The sequence below is a fragment of the Cyphomyrmex costatus genome, unplaced genomic scaffold, assembly GCF_001594065.2.
Source record: "Cyphomyrmex costatus isolate MS0001 unplaced genomic scaffold, Ccosl1.0 scaffold123, whole genome shotgun sequence".
In the NCBI taxonomy this organism is placed as follows: Eukaryota; Metazoa; Arthropoda; class Insecta; order Hymenoptera; family Formicidae; genus Cyphomyrmex; species Cyphomyrmex costatus.
This window is the reverse complement of record NW_017275207.1, coordinates 3,394,024-3,411,448: the sequence shown is the minus strand read 5'-3', so window position 1 is coordinate 3,411,448 and position 17,425 is coordinate 3,394,024. Positions and strand designations below refer to the sequence as shown.

General features: G+C 30.3%; 2 protein-coding genes across 2 annotated transcripts; both read left to right on the top strand.

The window, feature by feature from the left end:
• The first annotated feature begins 2,534 nt into the window (after window positions 1-2,534).
• LOC108782029 (carbonyl reductase [NADPH] 1) lies at window positions 2,535-5,546 on the top strand. Its single transcript, XM_018550179.1, has 4 exons — window positions 2,535-2,835; window positions 3,942-4,202; window positions 4,798-5,036; window positions 5,129-5,546. The coding sequence occupies exons 1-4, from the start codon at window positions 2,815-2,817 to the stop codon at window positions 5,430-5,432; spliced, it is 825 nt and encodes a 274-aa protein (XP_018405681.1). The 5' UTR covers window positions 2,535-2,814; the 3' UTR covers window positions 5,433-5,546.
• Window positions 5,547-6,085: 539 nt separating this feature from the next.
• On the top strand, window positions 6,086-10,128 carry LOC108780663 (zinc finger protein 420). The gene is made up of 3 exons (XM_018548449.1): window positions 6,086-6,247; window positions 7,485-9,005; window positions 9,313-10,128. The coding sequence occupies exons 1-3, from the start codon at window positions 6,086-6,088 to the stop codon at window positions 10,126-10,128; spliced, it is 2,499 nt and encodes an 832-aa protein (XP_018403951.1).
• The last annotated feature ends 7,297 nt before the right edge of the window (window positions 10,129-17,425 follow it).

Genomic DNA, 17,425 nt, shown 5'->3' with positions numbered 1-17,425 from the left:
TCTTGAACTATTCCTGAACATACGTATTTTTATTTTTGTGGGAAGGTAAAAACCCGTTTGTAAATTAAAAAGGTTTGTCGACATTAAGATTTTTACAGAGTTTGTTTTATGAAAAAAACAATTCTTTTCCTTTCCTTTTCTTTTCAAACAGCTGTATAATTTGTTGATTTAAAAATAATTTTACTTAATTATAAAATGATTTTATCAAGTTCATTTTTATAAATAATCTTCAATTTTTTTATGAAAGCATAATAAAATGTTATAATTTTAATTTAAAATGTTTAAATATTTTATTATATCTTTATATTTCCAAATGCGTGCCATTTCATTAAATTTTTGTTAATTACCATCACAATATGATATTATGTGCTTTTGTTTTTACACAATAGCTATATAATTTTCTGAAGTTAATAAAGTTATATACAAGACGTTCTGCTTAGACGTTTAATAAAAGAAATTATCATCAATTAATTTTGAACTTACCACAATGTTTTTATCGATGACATATTCTTCCAGATACAAAAATTCCAATGAATTTCAGAACTGCTTTTCACATTAGCGCCCACCTGTCAACTAGTTCTCTCTTTGTATGTTACGAATTTTTCCTTTGTTATACGTCTAAGCAAAGCATCCTGTACATTGATGTTTTATATCAACGTTCTAGAATTAAATTTTATATATTTGATACGTTTCGCACAGTTTTATGGTGTTCAAAAAAAGTTTATATATTATACATTTATGTATTGTTTTCTAAAACTTGTACTTGATCGGTCAGTACTCGATGTAGGCCATGATTTTGATCAAGAAAATGGATAATGTGGAAAATACATAGTTGATACTTACATACATTTCACTGGTTATGCAGGGAAAAGCCTTTTTTCACATTATACGTAAAGGAGCTGTGATTTTATTTTATTCATTATCAATGGAGCTTGACGCTTATAAATTCAGTAGGATGTACAATATTCATAAAGTTTATGTACTCTGTCCTATAAGTCGTATAAATTAGACTTAGAACTTATTAAGAAAATATAATAAGATTTTGAGAATAACACAAAAATTCATTAATTTATCTTCAAGTTAATTTAGGATGATTTTGAATAAAAATATCAGCAAAAATAGTATCTACTATTGAAAAATACGCAAGAAGTCATTTGATCTTTCTCAAAGATGAAGCATAAAAGGGATATCTCAGAGAAATATGCGACTTTTAGAACATCGTATGTGATTGACATGTTAACTGTTAGCATCTCTTGTTGAAACTTCTATGATACCGTTGTCAATTGTAAAATATGTATGCCCCAGGAAAGCAGATTCTAAGTACCAGGCTGTTATTAGTCGTGTGTATAGTTATTTGCATAAGAGTATCATGCACCTTTTAAAGGATCGCGAAAGAGTATGAGATGTGTGTGCCAAGTTGTAAAGCATGTACAGATATTAGATATTATTGGAATAAGCAATGAATTTTTCTAATGGAGAGAGCACGTAACAAAAAATGTAAACAGAATGAGAGAGAGAGAGAGAGAGAGAGAGAGGAGAGAAAGTGAGTGAGAGAATTATTTTCACGAGAAACGAGCGTTTTGTTAAAGACTGACGTTGTACAATTACTTAGCGTAGCGTGAGAAAATCAATGCGTATACAAATATATGCAAGATCCTATAATTGCGCGTAGCGTCGTTAAAAACGGAAAATTAATTTAAGTTTGGTCAATATATGTGAAATCACAAGCGCACTTTATTTTTCTAAATAAAGCATTTTTATTTGTTTCTTACCTTTCTCATTCATATTCGGATAGATTGCTGGAACGAAAATTTAATGAGATTCTTACAAAGAGAAAAGCCATTGTTGAAAAATACGAATTTCTTGGAAACGAAGCCTCATATATATGTAAAAAAATTTATTGTACATTTTCGATTTATTTTTTTATGTAGGATTACCTTTTCCGATTGTATTATCGATTACAGGGTATCGTCTGTATGTATATAAGCTTATGATACCCAGTAAGAAAATTATATGTACGGATAAATTTATGTGTATTTAAATATCTCAATAAAGATTAAAAATACGCCGTGCTTATTGTTTACTTAAATTCTTTTAATAATATTCTATTAAATGACAATATTATTATTGCGAGTATTGTTTAAAATATTTATATAGACTTCTACATTGAATTTTGCTGATTTTGTGTATAACAGCTGTTAATATGTATACTAATCTTACATAATGCATAAATGACCCCTTATATATTCGCTAATAGATTTTTAGTACTGATAGTATACAGAAGTATACTACAAGTCAGTGATTATACAAGTGCATATTTCAAATTTCGCACTTTTCCGTCACGGCTCACGTTCCTATCACAGTACAGACTTCTAACTGAGGTCTGTAATCTGTAATAATATCCTACGATGGTAATTCTGTTGCGAACATGGTGAAAAGAACCACCGTGCAGTGTATCGGTCGAGTTGTCGCATTGCCACTTTCCCGCTACTGATGCTCCGAAGTAATGATTGATCAATCGAAAAAAAATTTTACTGACCAATCAAAAAATGTTTCGAAGCAACTTCATTCGATCGCATAACCGCACTTCCATATCTTCATTATCTTGAAGGAAACCACAAAAACGCAAAAACAGGATAGAGACAAATACGCAAGAGATTGCAAGAGATATAAAGTGGTAAAAACCAAGAAAAGAGGAAGTAAACATACATTGTAAAGCTAGTCTTTAAATAGGTTAGAAGCAGAATATTTCAGTGTTATTAGTTACACTGTATTCAGAGAGAATAGAGAAACTTCTCTGGTATATTAAACAAAATGACGAGACGCGTTGCTGTGGTATGTATAAATTACGCAATTACGTAACAACAAATTAAGAATCTTTATATTTCTATTGCGATGAGTGTGTGTGTGTGTGTTTTCTTTTCCTGAAAATTAATTGACAAACATATCATTCTTTGCAGCTGCATTTCGTTATACTTAAAATAAAATAAGTACATATCAGCTGTTTAAAAAAAAGGATTACATATTTTGAGAAAACAAGTAGTATTTATCAAAACAAAAAAAAAGTCCAGTGAACATCGTCTAAAACACATATCTGTTAAGACTTGTTTCAGAGTTGTTGAGTTAAAATGTGAGATAATTTTTGAGTGTGGGTTTCATGGATAAATATTTTATTCTTGTATTGAATAAATACATAGGTTTTATATTTTGAATTTTAAATTTTGAGAGTCATTAAACTTTATTTTATTGTAACATTTAAAGTTTATGTAATTTTAATTATTTTATTCTTGTTTACTGAATATTAAAAAATAAGAATAAAATGATACATCAAACTTATCATATATAAAATGGAGCGTATTCTTTATTGTCAATAGAAAAGATGCTTTTTTAATATATTTCTATTCATTTAATAAGCAATGGATTTGTCAGAGAAGTCCAGTAGTTTCGTATACCCTATCTTTCCCTGGCCTTAATTCTTTATTTAATTATAGGAACATTTAAAAAACTTGATATATTCAATACTCATTGAGATAACATACCAATGTAGGAACGTTAAACATATATTCAATGCATGTCAGCAAATTCAAAGCAGTAAAATGTGTTCGCAATAATGTATGATTTTCTGAGATATAAAACTAAAAATTGTGTGATAATGAATGGGAACCACATAGAATACTTCCATAATTAGATAACATAATGATAAGCATCTGATATTAGATATTAGAAAGGAAAAGAGGAAAGCGTAAGCATGTACAAAAATTTTAACTACAAAGAATATGTTTTTATTTTATATAATTGAGAACCATCGAAATTTATTAATTTTTTCTTTCTCTCCAGTATCTAAACAAATATTTGTTTTATTTTAGACATAGAAATATAACATGTAACTGTAAAGCATAGATTTATAGATTTTGATTGGCAAGTGTAATACTATTGTTTAGGTAACTGGTGGAAACAAGGGTATCGGCTTTGCTATTGTGAAAGCTCTCTGTCAGCAGTACAATGGAAATGTTTACTTAACAGCTCGCGACACCACTCGTGGATTGAATGCTGTCAGTGAACTGAAAAAACAAGGCTTGAATCCAAAATTCCATCAATTGGATATCAATGATGACGACAGTGTTAATACATTCCGGGATTACTTACACAATACATATGGTGGTCTTGATGTGCTGGTTAACAATGCCGCCATAGCATTTAAAGTAATTAAAGATATTGATATATTATTAATAATAATTAAAATAATCAGTTAAAATAATCAGTGACACATTATTGATATATATACAATAAAGTATATGTTAATATAGTATTTTAGTATTAACATTAACGATATAATGTAAATTTGACAAATATATTTCTATTTTTTAAAAACATAATTAGTTTAAAAGAAATAATTTGATTTTAAATAGAGAAAATATGTTTCTTTCATATTCATATTTATATAAAATATTAGCAAATGCTAGTAAGTGCAAATGAGTACAAAACACTCGAAAAGGAATGTTAGTAAGGCTAGAACAAAAGGATTACAAGATATTAAGACGATCAACTAATTTAATGTTTAATAATATTCAGAATTAACGCATAAAGTAATATGTTGTGACTGCACAAAGTCTTCTTCAATTCATAATATACAAAAGAATGATAGAATACTAAATATACATAGCAAAAAAGAACATGAATATATTTATATTGATGAATATATTTATATATTTTAATCTAAAACGGAATGATTTTGTGAGGATAAAGTTTGATAGAAAAAAATTATTAGAAGGTATATTAAAATTTACTTATTTACAGGTTAATGCTACGGAATCTTTTGGGGTCCAAGCTGAAGAAACAATACGAGTAAATTACTTCAGCTTACGTAGAGTGTGTACTGCTCTCTATCCGTTACTCAGATTGCATGCCCGCGTGGTTCACATGTCGAGCAGTGCTGGACGTCTATCTAATATTACTGGTGAGGCATTAAAACAGAAATTAGCTGATCCAAATTTGACTGAAGCAGAATTGGACGAAATTATGCACGAATTTGTCAAGTAAGCTTTATTATTTCTTCAGAAATAATTACATATTGATTATAATTTGAAAAAGTTTTTCGAGATTTATATTTGTTTACATTTATTTTCAGTGTTGCAAAATCTGGTACTCATTTACAAGCTGGTTGGTCAAATTCAACATATGTGGCAAGTAAAATCGGTGTTACTGCTTTAGCCGGTATTCACCAAAAAATGTTTAATATGGATTCCCGAGAAGATATTGCAGTGAATGCAGTACATCCTGGTTACGTAGATACTGATATGACAAACCATAAGGGAACTTTGAGACCAGATGAAGGGGCTATAGCTCCTGTTTACTGTGCATTGTTGCCAGAGAATACAGACATAAAAGGAAAATATATCTGGTATGATAAGACATTAGCAGAGTGGAAATAAACAGATGGGTAAACTGGATTGTATTATAATGCATAATATGTCAAGAAAAGTTGAATTATATTCCATATATATTTCATATAATTATATTCCATATAATTATTTTTATGATATTAAATATACTATAAAAGAGAGCAAGAATAACAAAAATTACAAAAAAAAAATATATAAAAGCTATTTTATTACAAATATTTTCTATGTTAAAAACAGCTGAATAAATATGTTTATATTGAAGAATATTTTTGTACATTATTATCCATATTAAGAAAAATTTGTAAATAACGTAAAACTATTCCATGTAATATGTATGTACGGGAACACGAGCTCATGCCTTTGTGCAGTGTTGCATGACGTCACGACAGCTGTTCAGGCCGCTCATTAATATCAGATCCATAAAGGTTAATCAACGTTGATGAAGAAACATTAGAGACGAAAGTAATACTTAATCGAAATTGTAATCCGCAATTTTCTTCGAATTTCCCTCCGCACAGTTTCCACGGCTACCGTGGCGTCGATCTATCGAAAATATCGAAACCGTTCGCGGTCGATCCGCGAGTCCGAACAAAAGCAAATGGCGATCGTGCTGTGGCATGTACGACTGATTGTATTGTTTCGCGAATTAACCGATCACAATCTCAGATTTTTAGTATCGATCGATGGCAGTTCCTAGCGATGGCATGATGAATAACATACCACGCGTGGAACAGCTCGTGGGCGACGAATGCCGCATCTGTCTCAAATCCTGCCCGGAGGCGTGCCAGCTATTCTGCAACGATGGCGGGATACCGGAGAAGTTGATGGCCATCGCCGCCGTACAGGTTAGCTCCCTTTTTTCTTTCTCTCATCTCCTCCAGTTTTATTTTGAATAAGCGTCGAAAGCTACCTCTGTATCGAATAATACTCCGGTGTTTTTTCTGTCGCACCTGCGATGTTCTTGAACCCGTTCAGATTTTGGAGGGTTTCTACTCATTGTTGACCTCTATGCCAGTGAGAGTGTCGTTGTTTTGTCTGAACAGTGTAGTTCTTTATTAATACCGATTTCATTGGAAAATTAATAAGGGTTTCGAGATCAAAGATTGTTTGGAATATCTTTCAAAACAATATTAGTAAGTGGCTAAAAAATTAAAAATTAAAAATATATTTCAAAAATGGATTACGAGCCATAAATAAACATATTACAGTATCTAAATTACAATAAGATATATGAAATGTATTAAACCGATTAAACATTTCTACTTCAATTGAGTCATTTTCAATAACAAAAAAAAAAAATAAACTCTTACAATTTACATACTAAAATAAGACTGTTATAAATAAATATATTTAGTGAATTCAATATCTTTCAACCTTTTATTTTCATTTAAATGTAAAATTGATCGTAAAAAGCGATTCTGCTTTACGGTTTTACCACTCTAGTTTCTTCCTGATGTAAAGATGTAAACAATGACACAAGTTGCTTACACTCACACTATCACTTATGATTAGAAATTGTCAGAAATACATGCCTGTTTCTACTAATATAGAATAACTTTCAATTTAATACAATTTTTAAAATTTTTCTTTCAGTTCTCAAAATTAAACGAGTAATACTTACATATATGTTTACATACAGGGTGTCTCAGGATTTAACAACTTGCAGAAACATAGACATATTATACTAAACAAATATTAAAACAAATATTAAAACGGAGCATTTTGGTGGAACATTAGCATTTTGATGGCTACTTTACCTAATAGTGGAAATCTAATAGCCATTCTTTTTGAACGTAGTCATTGTCTCTGAGCTGAATGAATATCATATTCACATATCGGTTGAAATAATACTGATTCATTTAAAGATAGTAAATATGTAAATATAAACATTTGATTTTTCTATACTTGCAATGTACACTTTCATATTCGGCACAATAAAAACTCTATTTATTTTGAATTTTACATTCTATTTCAACATTTGTTTATAATAAAGCATTTCATAGCCAAACTTCATACAACATTTTTTCTTCTTCCAAAATATTTTTACAAAGTAGAACTATTATTAATTTTCATAAATTACAGGTACTGGAAGGAGATGGCTTGCCAGTTTACATCTGTTCAGCTTGTAATCATTTGCTCGATGTATCCTATAACTTTAGATGCCAGATTCAAAATGCCGACGAAAGACTACGACAGATTCTGAAGTTGCAGATTCAGCCTATGTTGCACAATGTGAAACATGTGAAGGATACCATCATAATCAAAGATATCGCGGATGCCATATCTAATGTAGTATGTTGCAAAAAAGATAATCATATAGAGCAAAACATTTCTTCGTCTCACAATATTGTTGTGTTTAATGATACTGCCGTTCAGTCTGATGTGGTAATCAATGACTCTCATATAAGTGACTCTCATAAGATACAAAACACAGAAATTATAGAATCAAGTGAAAAAGATGTACTGTATGGTACAGTTAAAGATAATATACATAATGTTGAAATGATGGAAATAACCTTATGTCATGAAGCACATATGGATGATGCAGTTGTCGATCATTCAGATCAATTGTCTAGTTCAATAATGGAAGACAGATGCATTAAACAAGAGGATTTGATATTACCTGAAGATAATGAAACATCAGGAAATTTAACAGACGAAAATAGAGAAGATATATTAAAAATTGAAGCTAAGAATATGTTGCTGAAAAATTTGGATGACCACAGCATTTCAAAGGAAACCATAGTGTTAGAAATGAATACAAAAAGCGTCACAAATTGTAGTGATGACGAGGAAAAACCACTTATAAGCAGAACAACGAGACAGAAGTGCTTGCATTGCATCAAATCATTTGCAACAAAATTTGCATTGCAGCGACACATGAACATACACAAACACAAGACAGATGCATATGTACGTTACATATGCGTTATGTGCAACAAGCATTTTTCGAATATTAACAAATTGAAAAATCACATGATTATGTGTCACGAGATTCAGCCGCCAGACGATAAAGCGTCACAAGATGACAGAAAGGCAAATAAAGTGTTGGCGAAAGTTACTAGAAGTGGTACTATGACGGATAGCACAAGGGAAGAGAAGAAAAACTTCAAGTTTACATGCAAAGTTTGCTCGAAACAATTCATATATCAAAAATCCTTTTTGTCTCATGCCAAAAGTCATGTTGAATACAATGTGAATACATTGAATGATATACTTGATCAATCTACAAATGATGTGACAAGTGAACAAAAAGATAGGATGTCAACATTCAGAGAAAATGAATCTGAAGAGGAGGAAGAAGAAGAGGATGACGATGACAGTGATTTACCGATCAAAAGTCTTCAGTGTACTCAGTGTGGTAAACTTTTTGCTACAAAGAGAAATCTGAAGAGGCATATCTCAACGCACAGCGGCTTGAAGTTTAATTGTTCAACTTGTGGTAAAGGATTTTCAAGAATCGACAAGCTGAAGGATCATGAACAATCGAAACACAAAGAGGAAATATTCGGCAACACTGATGACGAAGACGATGACGAGGAGGATAACGAGAGCAAAATCAATGAGAATTCCGAAAACCGAAAGAAGGCAAGTTTATTTTATGTATGAATTCTATATGTACATTTATTATACAGTTCTAGAAATCATGTTACAATTAGGAATAGAGTGATTCTATATGAAAAAATAAATAAAAAACGTAGAATAAAATTTTAAACCTCTTCCCGATTGTGTCACGATTTATAGAATACCTTGTATTTGTGTAAAAATATTTGCGAACTAACCATGTTTATTATAATTCTTGTGTTTGTAATTTACAATAAAAATTAAATTGGTTTATATCTCTATTTGTTTCTACAAAAATATGCATCTCTAACAACGTAGCTCTAACAGGTTTGTTTTTTCATAGGAGCGACACAACAGGCCACATAAGTGCATGCTTTGTCCAAAGGCCTTCGCGCAAGCTCAATCTTTGGCAAACCACGTAGAAAGACATAAACGGGTGAAGGACACGCAAAAACGGTTTCTTTGCGAAAAATGTAGCAAATGCTTTGCTCAGAGTGGCTCGCTGGTGGCGCATATGCGTACACATACTGGTATCAAGCCATATGTATGCAATGTATGCAGTCGTGCCTTCACCAAGAGCACGTACTTACAGTTGCATCTGAGAACTCATAGCGGTGAGAAACCGTATATCTGTCAGTATTGTAGTAGAGCATTTGCCCGGGCCAATACTCTGGCGCGGCACATCACTATGCACACTGGTGAGGCCAAATATCATTGCAACATCTGTACCAAGTCCTTCCGACGATTGACCTCGCTGAACGAACACACGTATACACATACCGGTCAACGACCGTACGCGTGCAAGCTTTGTACTAAGAGGTACAACAATGCTGGCTCGTTATATGCTCATACGAAGAAGTGCAAGGCGCAGCAATTATCCAACAGTTCGACAACGTCTGCGTATGCGGTGTCCACGACAGATAATGTACCCCAGCAGAACGACGCGTCTATGCCCCTACTAATCTATTCTCCGAGGAAGCTGGTAGAGGAAGCGGCTGTTGGTCAAGTCGTATCCACGCCGCAATACATGGTAACAAATGTGCACAATCAAAAAACAGTGCCGGCCAACGTGATCCAATCGTACACCGTAGAGGACCCAAACATGTATAATTCAAAACAGTTTAAGAACTCTTATTACGCTATTTATCCAAACATGCAATAATCCTCGATCACGTCTGGTTGCCTATTGTCATTATCCAGTGATTTCATATTAAAAATCTGTTAAACTAACAATTTAAAGCTGTGTTCTGTTATTGAGGAGTACTGACAATCTAGTTTACGTAAATTATACATGTTCAGTACACACAGTGAATAACGAAATCCCAACAATATTACTGCAAATTTTGTGCTGTTGGGAAATACAACCTGAAATAATATTACAACACAAAGAAAATAGAAAAGAAATGATGTGTCAGTGGACTTAGGAAGCTCCAGAAATATGTTAAATAATATTCAGTTAAATATGTTTAGAATTGTTGTATACATAAAAATAAGAGATTTCGTGTATAATTTCAAAATCGGAGATTGAATTTAAATTTATTACGATTTTTAGGACCTATCCAAGAAAGTTAAGAGTCACGATCCGACTCTAACTTTTTTTTGTTTTGTTTATTTTTCATCTAATCAATGTATAAAATGGATAAAAAAGTAAATAATAACTTCTTTGTTTATATAAGAAAAAATACTCATAAAAGAAGAGAAAGCATTACTATTTGATTAAAGCATATGTTGAAATATCTAATCATTTTTTAAGAATAAATCTTACAGTTTTCAATTCAAGCAAAAAAAAAATATATAAGTTTACTAATTGATTTTAAATATTATAATTGTAGTAGAGAGAACAAGAAATTTTGATCGTGTGATGAAGTCATGGGTCACATCTGAACCCTATCTCATCATTGGAGGTTAACAATCAAAAATCTATTTTGCATTTGTACGAAAAATTTCAATATATTGGGTTGATTAACGAGTATAGTTCACTCATTATTGCGAAAGAATTCGGCTAAATAATTCGTATCCTTGAACATTATGCAAGTGCAGTAGTATTTCACGAATAACTCAGGTTATAGAAGTTAGAAGGTCTCGATATATTATAATAATGTACAAAATATAAAGAAAAAGGAATGGTTAAAATTAAAAGATGTTAGAAATATTAATAGATATCTACATATAAAATTTATATAAATGGATTCATGGACATGAAGATAGAATGACTGGACTGATTTATCTATTTGAAAAAGAAGATAGAAGGAAGAAATGGAAAGAGAATAGGAAACTTACAGCATATTCGACCCGAGCAGTTTTGCACTTAAGTTGAATTAATGACATTTCGTACTTTTCTATTAGCAGAGAGTGTAATATCAACTAATAGGAAAGCATTTTTTAATCCAGATTAGTGCAAACCTGGTCGGACCAAAAAACGCTAATAGTAAATATAATCTTGATTGCGCTGTGCTATTAACACTAGCTTTGAATGTGTTAGACAAAGCGTAATATTTTCGAAGTAATGTAAATAAAATAAATTTAAATATATTTTTATAATATGTACACGTTGCGTTATTAATATATAAGAAAATATTACCAATATTAAAGGTATTAAAATCTGTTAAAAGTGTTAAACCGCATATACTTAAAATTAAAGGAAATAACATTTTAATGGATAAGAATTACACTGGAATAATTAAAATATTAGATTATGAGAAACCAATTAAATAATTAAGTGAAACAAATTAAATGAAATGACTTATTCTTAATTTTTTGCTTTTTTTATGTAGATTCTATAAAAAGTAATATCGATAATACATATTCTATTATATTTTATAGATTTGATAATTTACTGTTTTTGATAGTTTTAAATTCTTGGAATTTATTATAATATTAGATTTCAATCTGTCCAGTTATTTCTTGTGTCCATGAATAGATACATGTATAACATTAAATAAGTAATTATTCTTTTGATTACAGATATATAATGTATTGTCTTATCCTGACGAAAATATGAATACTTTATAAAGCGTTGACAACTGTTCAATGATGATTTTTTTTAAGAGTTTGTACGCAAATTTTATAAGAACGCTTAAGCTGTAATCACACTACAGACTTCCGACTCTGACTCGACTACTGACTTGGACTGCTAACTATCATTCAACCAATCACAGCAAGGCAGCAGCCGACTCCGACTGCCGACTCGAGAATAAAAATCACTCTATTCGGTCCACTTGGCGCTTCAAACGCTACAGAGCATTTGTAGGTAACATGACTGGTCCATCTCTGCAACGTTACAATTTCTGCTTTTTAAACATTCTACTCAACAAACTGCAAACGCTTAAATAAGCGTCCAAAAAACATTTATAAAACTTTATTTTCGTCAGGGTAATCATCCATATATGTTCCGCTATTATTGTTTAAAAATTATGGTAAATAATACATTTTAGGTGATACCTCACCGATTTAAGTATATCTTTTAGATATGTTGTAGAGAAGAGTGTCCTAAGTGATTTCATGAAAAAAAATTAAGTGGGGGACGACATTGGTTTAGGTAATATGATAAATTAAAATTTTCTAATAAAATCACTGTATGTGGAAATCGTGTTCCTCTTGAGAGTGGGATGGAGTTCGCTTAAAATTTGATAATAACATTTATATAAAGATTTGTATTATATTATATCTCTTATATCAATATTATCTTCTACATATTATAGAACTTTAATTTATTATATCTCCTAAACCAATACCGTCCCTCACTTAATTTTTGCAGATCATTCAAGACAGTCTCCTCTACAACATATGTAAAAAATATTTAAATCGGTAATGTGTCACCTAAAATGCATATATTTACCAAAAATTATAATGATATATTATTTTATTTTGAGTTTGTTTTTTCTTAGCGATAATTTTATAGAAGATTAAAAAAAGAAATTAATTTTAATTTTTTTTAACTATTTAACATTAAATAATTTATTGATTAAACATCAAAAATAAAAATATCTTTCAAAATTTATATGAATTAAAAAATAAACTTCTGTTTCTGAGAAGAAAAGGGATATTAAATTTGTTAAAAGATCAATTGTTTAACTTTTAACTGGTAGTGATAAAATAGTCTCGATAACTGTAGTATAATAGTTAACAATTTTTTTAGCGTGAAGACTGGAATACTATAGAACATAGATTATTATAATATATTATTAAATTAAAAACACGACAAAATTGTCTACTTGGTAAAAATAATATTTTCACTGAAATTTACTATTGATATTAAATACGTCCTATAAAAAATTAATTTTTCATTATATATACTTTTATTGTATTTATGTAAAACACTGATCGATTTTCGTATAATGTTTACAAAAATTTAATTGTACAGCGTACTTTTAAGACAAAATTAAATATAAATATATATATATATTTGTAAATAATTTAAAATATAAATATATATTGCATCTTTATGTAAAAGTAGTATATATTTCAAAAGTGACTTTATAATTCTAGTAGCAATTTATTGACGATGGAGATATATTGGGTCAATACTGGGTCAATATATTGTGCTACTAGGATGCTTTTACATGAATATGACAAATATCGAAAACAGTAACACAATGCAATATTTTATAATAAAATTTATACAAAAGTAACCGTATATGTGTGTTGCATATTTTTTCCTCGGCGAAGTAATTTGCTTATGACATAATCATCAATTAATAACAATAGATAAGAAAATTCGAAATTATTAACACAAATATAGAGATTAGGAAAATTTTGTTTTTTAATTTATATTTTTTGATTGTGTGACACTATTTTATTTTGAATTTATTAACAAGATGTAACAAAACGGTTTATCTCTTTAATTTATTCAACTATTATACTTTGAAAAATAATCAAAATAATTGAACTCGCCTCAAAAATTTAGGAGCGTCCATACGGTATAATGTATAAAAAGTTCGCATCTTTTGAATCTTCGTTTTATAAAAATTAAATCGAGATGACTGCAGAGCATTATCATTTCCATTCGTTTTATCGTAAAAATTGAAAGCATCTTAAGCTTGACTTATATCACTTGAACTGTAAAGCATCGTTTATATATTTTCCTTGGAGACTAGTAGAAAAATCGTTAATTTCCGATGTACCAGCCTTGCATGAAAGAAAAATGATAGCCCGCTGTGTTTTCAGGCGCGGAAATATTAAATTCTATTCCTGCGGGTCTTCGCGGGGTCGAAAGGCGATGCTGGGCCGCGAAGGGTGTCCGAGATCACTAACCAATATTTAATCAACTTTGCAGGAGAGAATATTATTCTCCGGACAAATCAAGGACATATGTATCAGACCACCAAGGGGAGAGACCGACACGTTCGTGCGTATATTGATATCAAAGACACACACGATCTCACGTACGTGTTACCTCTTCAGCGAACAATGGCGTAATTTTGAGAGCGAAAGTTTTCTCTTAGCAAATTCTTTTCTTTTAAAAATTCGACAATTTTACTATTTTTAATTAAAAATCATGGATTTAGATAATCTTCGAAATCGACAAAGAAATGGCTACGTGAGTAATGTTTTTTTTTATAATTATATGATTTACGTATGTACAAAATATTGATCATTTTTGCTTAAAAAAGAGTTTATTATTTATTTAGTGTAATATTCAGAAGAATATAAATAAATACATTTTATAATTTATAAGCATGTTATTTACTTTAACTAAAAAACTTTTCTTTTAATTTTCTTTTAAATATTTTTCAAAGTTATGTTCTTCTATATTGGTTCATTTATTTATCAACGGAAAGGCTGCAGTGCTTCCGGCATCGACACGACGTCTCGTTCATTATACACAGAATTTATTCAAAAGGATACGCCTATGTAGCGTTTTGTTGTGTGTGTTGCTCAGAGGATGTGCACGGTGGCAGCGTGCGACACACGTTCCGCGTGCCGGGAACAGGATTCCCCTGGGATAAGATTCAGGAAAGAGGGTGGAACACCGCGACTGCTCTCATCGTGGCACATTCTCTCTCTCGTGAGAACAAGTGCAAAACAAATGTCGCATAGGAGCCGGTCGACCGATGCGCACCGCCGTTCTATGTTCGTGAAAATTGTTTCTCTAGGTCGAAATAAATCATATTTTCCCTTGCCCCTCTATAGCCTCACTTACGAAAGAGAAGAAATGTGAGAAATTTCAATTCGTTTGGATGCTAGGATATCTTAGTCTGTGTGAAAAAAATATAAAATATGCAGTGTATCCCAAAATGATCACATTACCTTGTAATAATGTTATTATTTGATGAAGTTACATTTAATGAGTTTAAGGTTGATAAGATTATTTTTAATGAATTTGAATCTTTTCTTCGCGAATTGGATGGAAATAATAGTATTTTATACTATTATTCCGTAAACTTTTTAATATTTAGATATTCATGTAAATTTTATACTTTAATTAACAAAATTAAAATTTCTATCAAACTAAAGTTTATTAAGATTACTAAAGATATCGTAGAATATTTTTAAAATTTTTGAACCGTTATTTGATTTCCTAAAAAATCACATAGCATTAATTATAATATAACGATGTAAATAATTTCATCGTCAAATTAATTGAGACAAATGATGATTGTTAACCGACAGAACATGATAAATTTTGGCAAGAATTTATATATATACAACCTATGACTTGTTTCTTTTATGAATTTGACTTAAAAGTATTATTGTTTCTATCTTCTATAAATAAATAATTTTAATTTATTTTTTAATGTTACAGCCTGTATATTTTCTTATTTATTTCTTTTTCAGAAGTATTCACAACAGATCACAAATTTTCGAAGTCGAGAACCGTTTAACAAATAATAACAAAAAACTTGCAGTATAAAGGAAGGTAAAAAAAGCTACTTTTGCGAAATAAATTTGTAATGTAAAATCGTAAAGTATAAGCGACCTATTTTCCCGTATACCACCTGTTATTTATTAACGTTTACAGATATTTTTGAAAATTCTTTCAATCCTTAATTTTCATATAGATTAATGTAATCTACGTAATGAATTGATGGAATAAAAAATTTACAGTAACAAATCAGAAATACCATTTGAACATTAAAACAACCGATTCACAAAAATAGTTCTATACTTTATACATAAAAGAAATTCGGTTTTCCTCTTTCACAGTTTCACTAATAGTAATAATAAAGTTATAATTTTAGTAAACTTAGTTTTCTATCTCTCATACGACGGAAATGATAAAAAAATATCCATCAATCATTATACATTTGGTTTATAACATTAAGTTGATTTAAAATGCAGAGATTATTTAGCTTTCACCAAAATGATACCAGCTGTAATTTATAATGAAGAGTATTTAGTTAGAAGAAAATAACATTATTTTTTAAATAATTTGATTAAATGTGTTTAAAAGTCACTTTTTAAATACAGATTTAATAGTAATTAGCATATCTTTTTTCAATTACATCGGTCCTTAAGCATACTTTTTATGCTTGGTGTGAATAATATTATTTACATTTTTATTTTTATGTTGCTTTTAATATTTTCATCATTGCTCTGTACTTTTTTTATCTAAATAATACTGTCAATCTTAGAAAACGAGTCATAATCAATCGATAAAAATGAGATATACAGAACAACAAATTCTATTTGATGCAATGTTGCTGCTTAAAATAAATGAGAAAACAATATTACTTTATGATAATGCTTTATAGCAAATAATATATATATATATAGATATCGCTTCCTTATTTCAAAAGTGACACAATTTAAATCAAAACATATAATTTTCGAGTTGATACTATGAGTTAAATAAATATTATTCTATTATTCTACATCAATCATAAAAAATTAATCATCAAATAAAAAATCGTTAAAATTGCGTATTAAAACTCAAAAAGTAATTTTTTAAGAGTAGCAAACGAAAATGTAAAAAATAACAGTTGATTATATGTTAAGAATATATTCTTTTTGCCGATATTATTTGATTAGTCGATAATTTTCTGTTGAGTTAAATAGTTTTATTCCTTTTCTGAAAAAATTGATTTTTTGAGTTGTATCACTTTTGAAGTAGAAAGAGAGCGATATGTATATTAAATTTGTACTAAAAGATTAAGTCCGATACACATTTAATAAACCTGTTAAGAAACGATATTATGTTTTATTTCTTTTTTTATCCCTTGCTTCTTTTCCCCCCTTGCTCTTTGATATAATATTTAACAGTCAGAATGTGACCAGCAGAGGTGTTTTAGCGTCGACGCGCGACGCGAATAATCCGGCCCGTGTGATATCCTTCGCACGGCACGGCACGGCACGCAGGTGTAAACAGCTCCGAGGATCTTCGCCGCGGTACGGGACGCGACGCAGCCTCTTACAGACTCCTCGCGTCCACTGGAGCAGTCAGGACACAACGGCGTCCTTCGTCGCCGGCGTCTCTGCGCGGGATCGATCGTAAAGCTGAAGGTGGGGCGGCCGGAGGG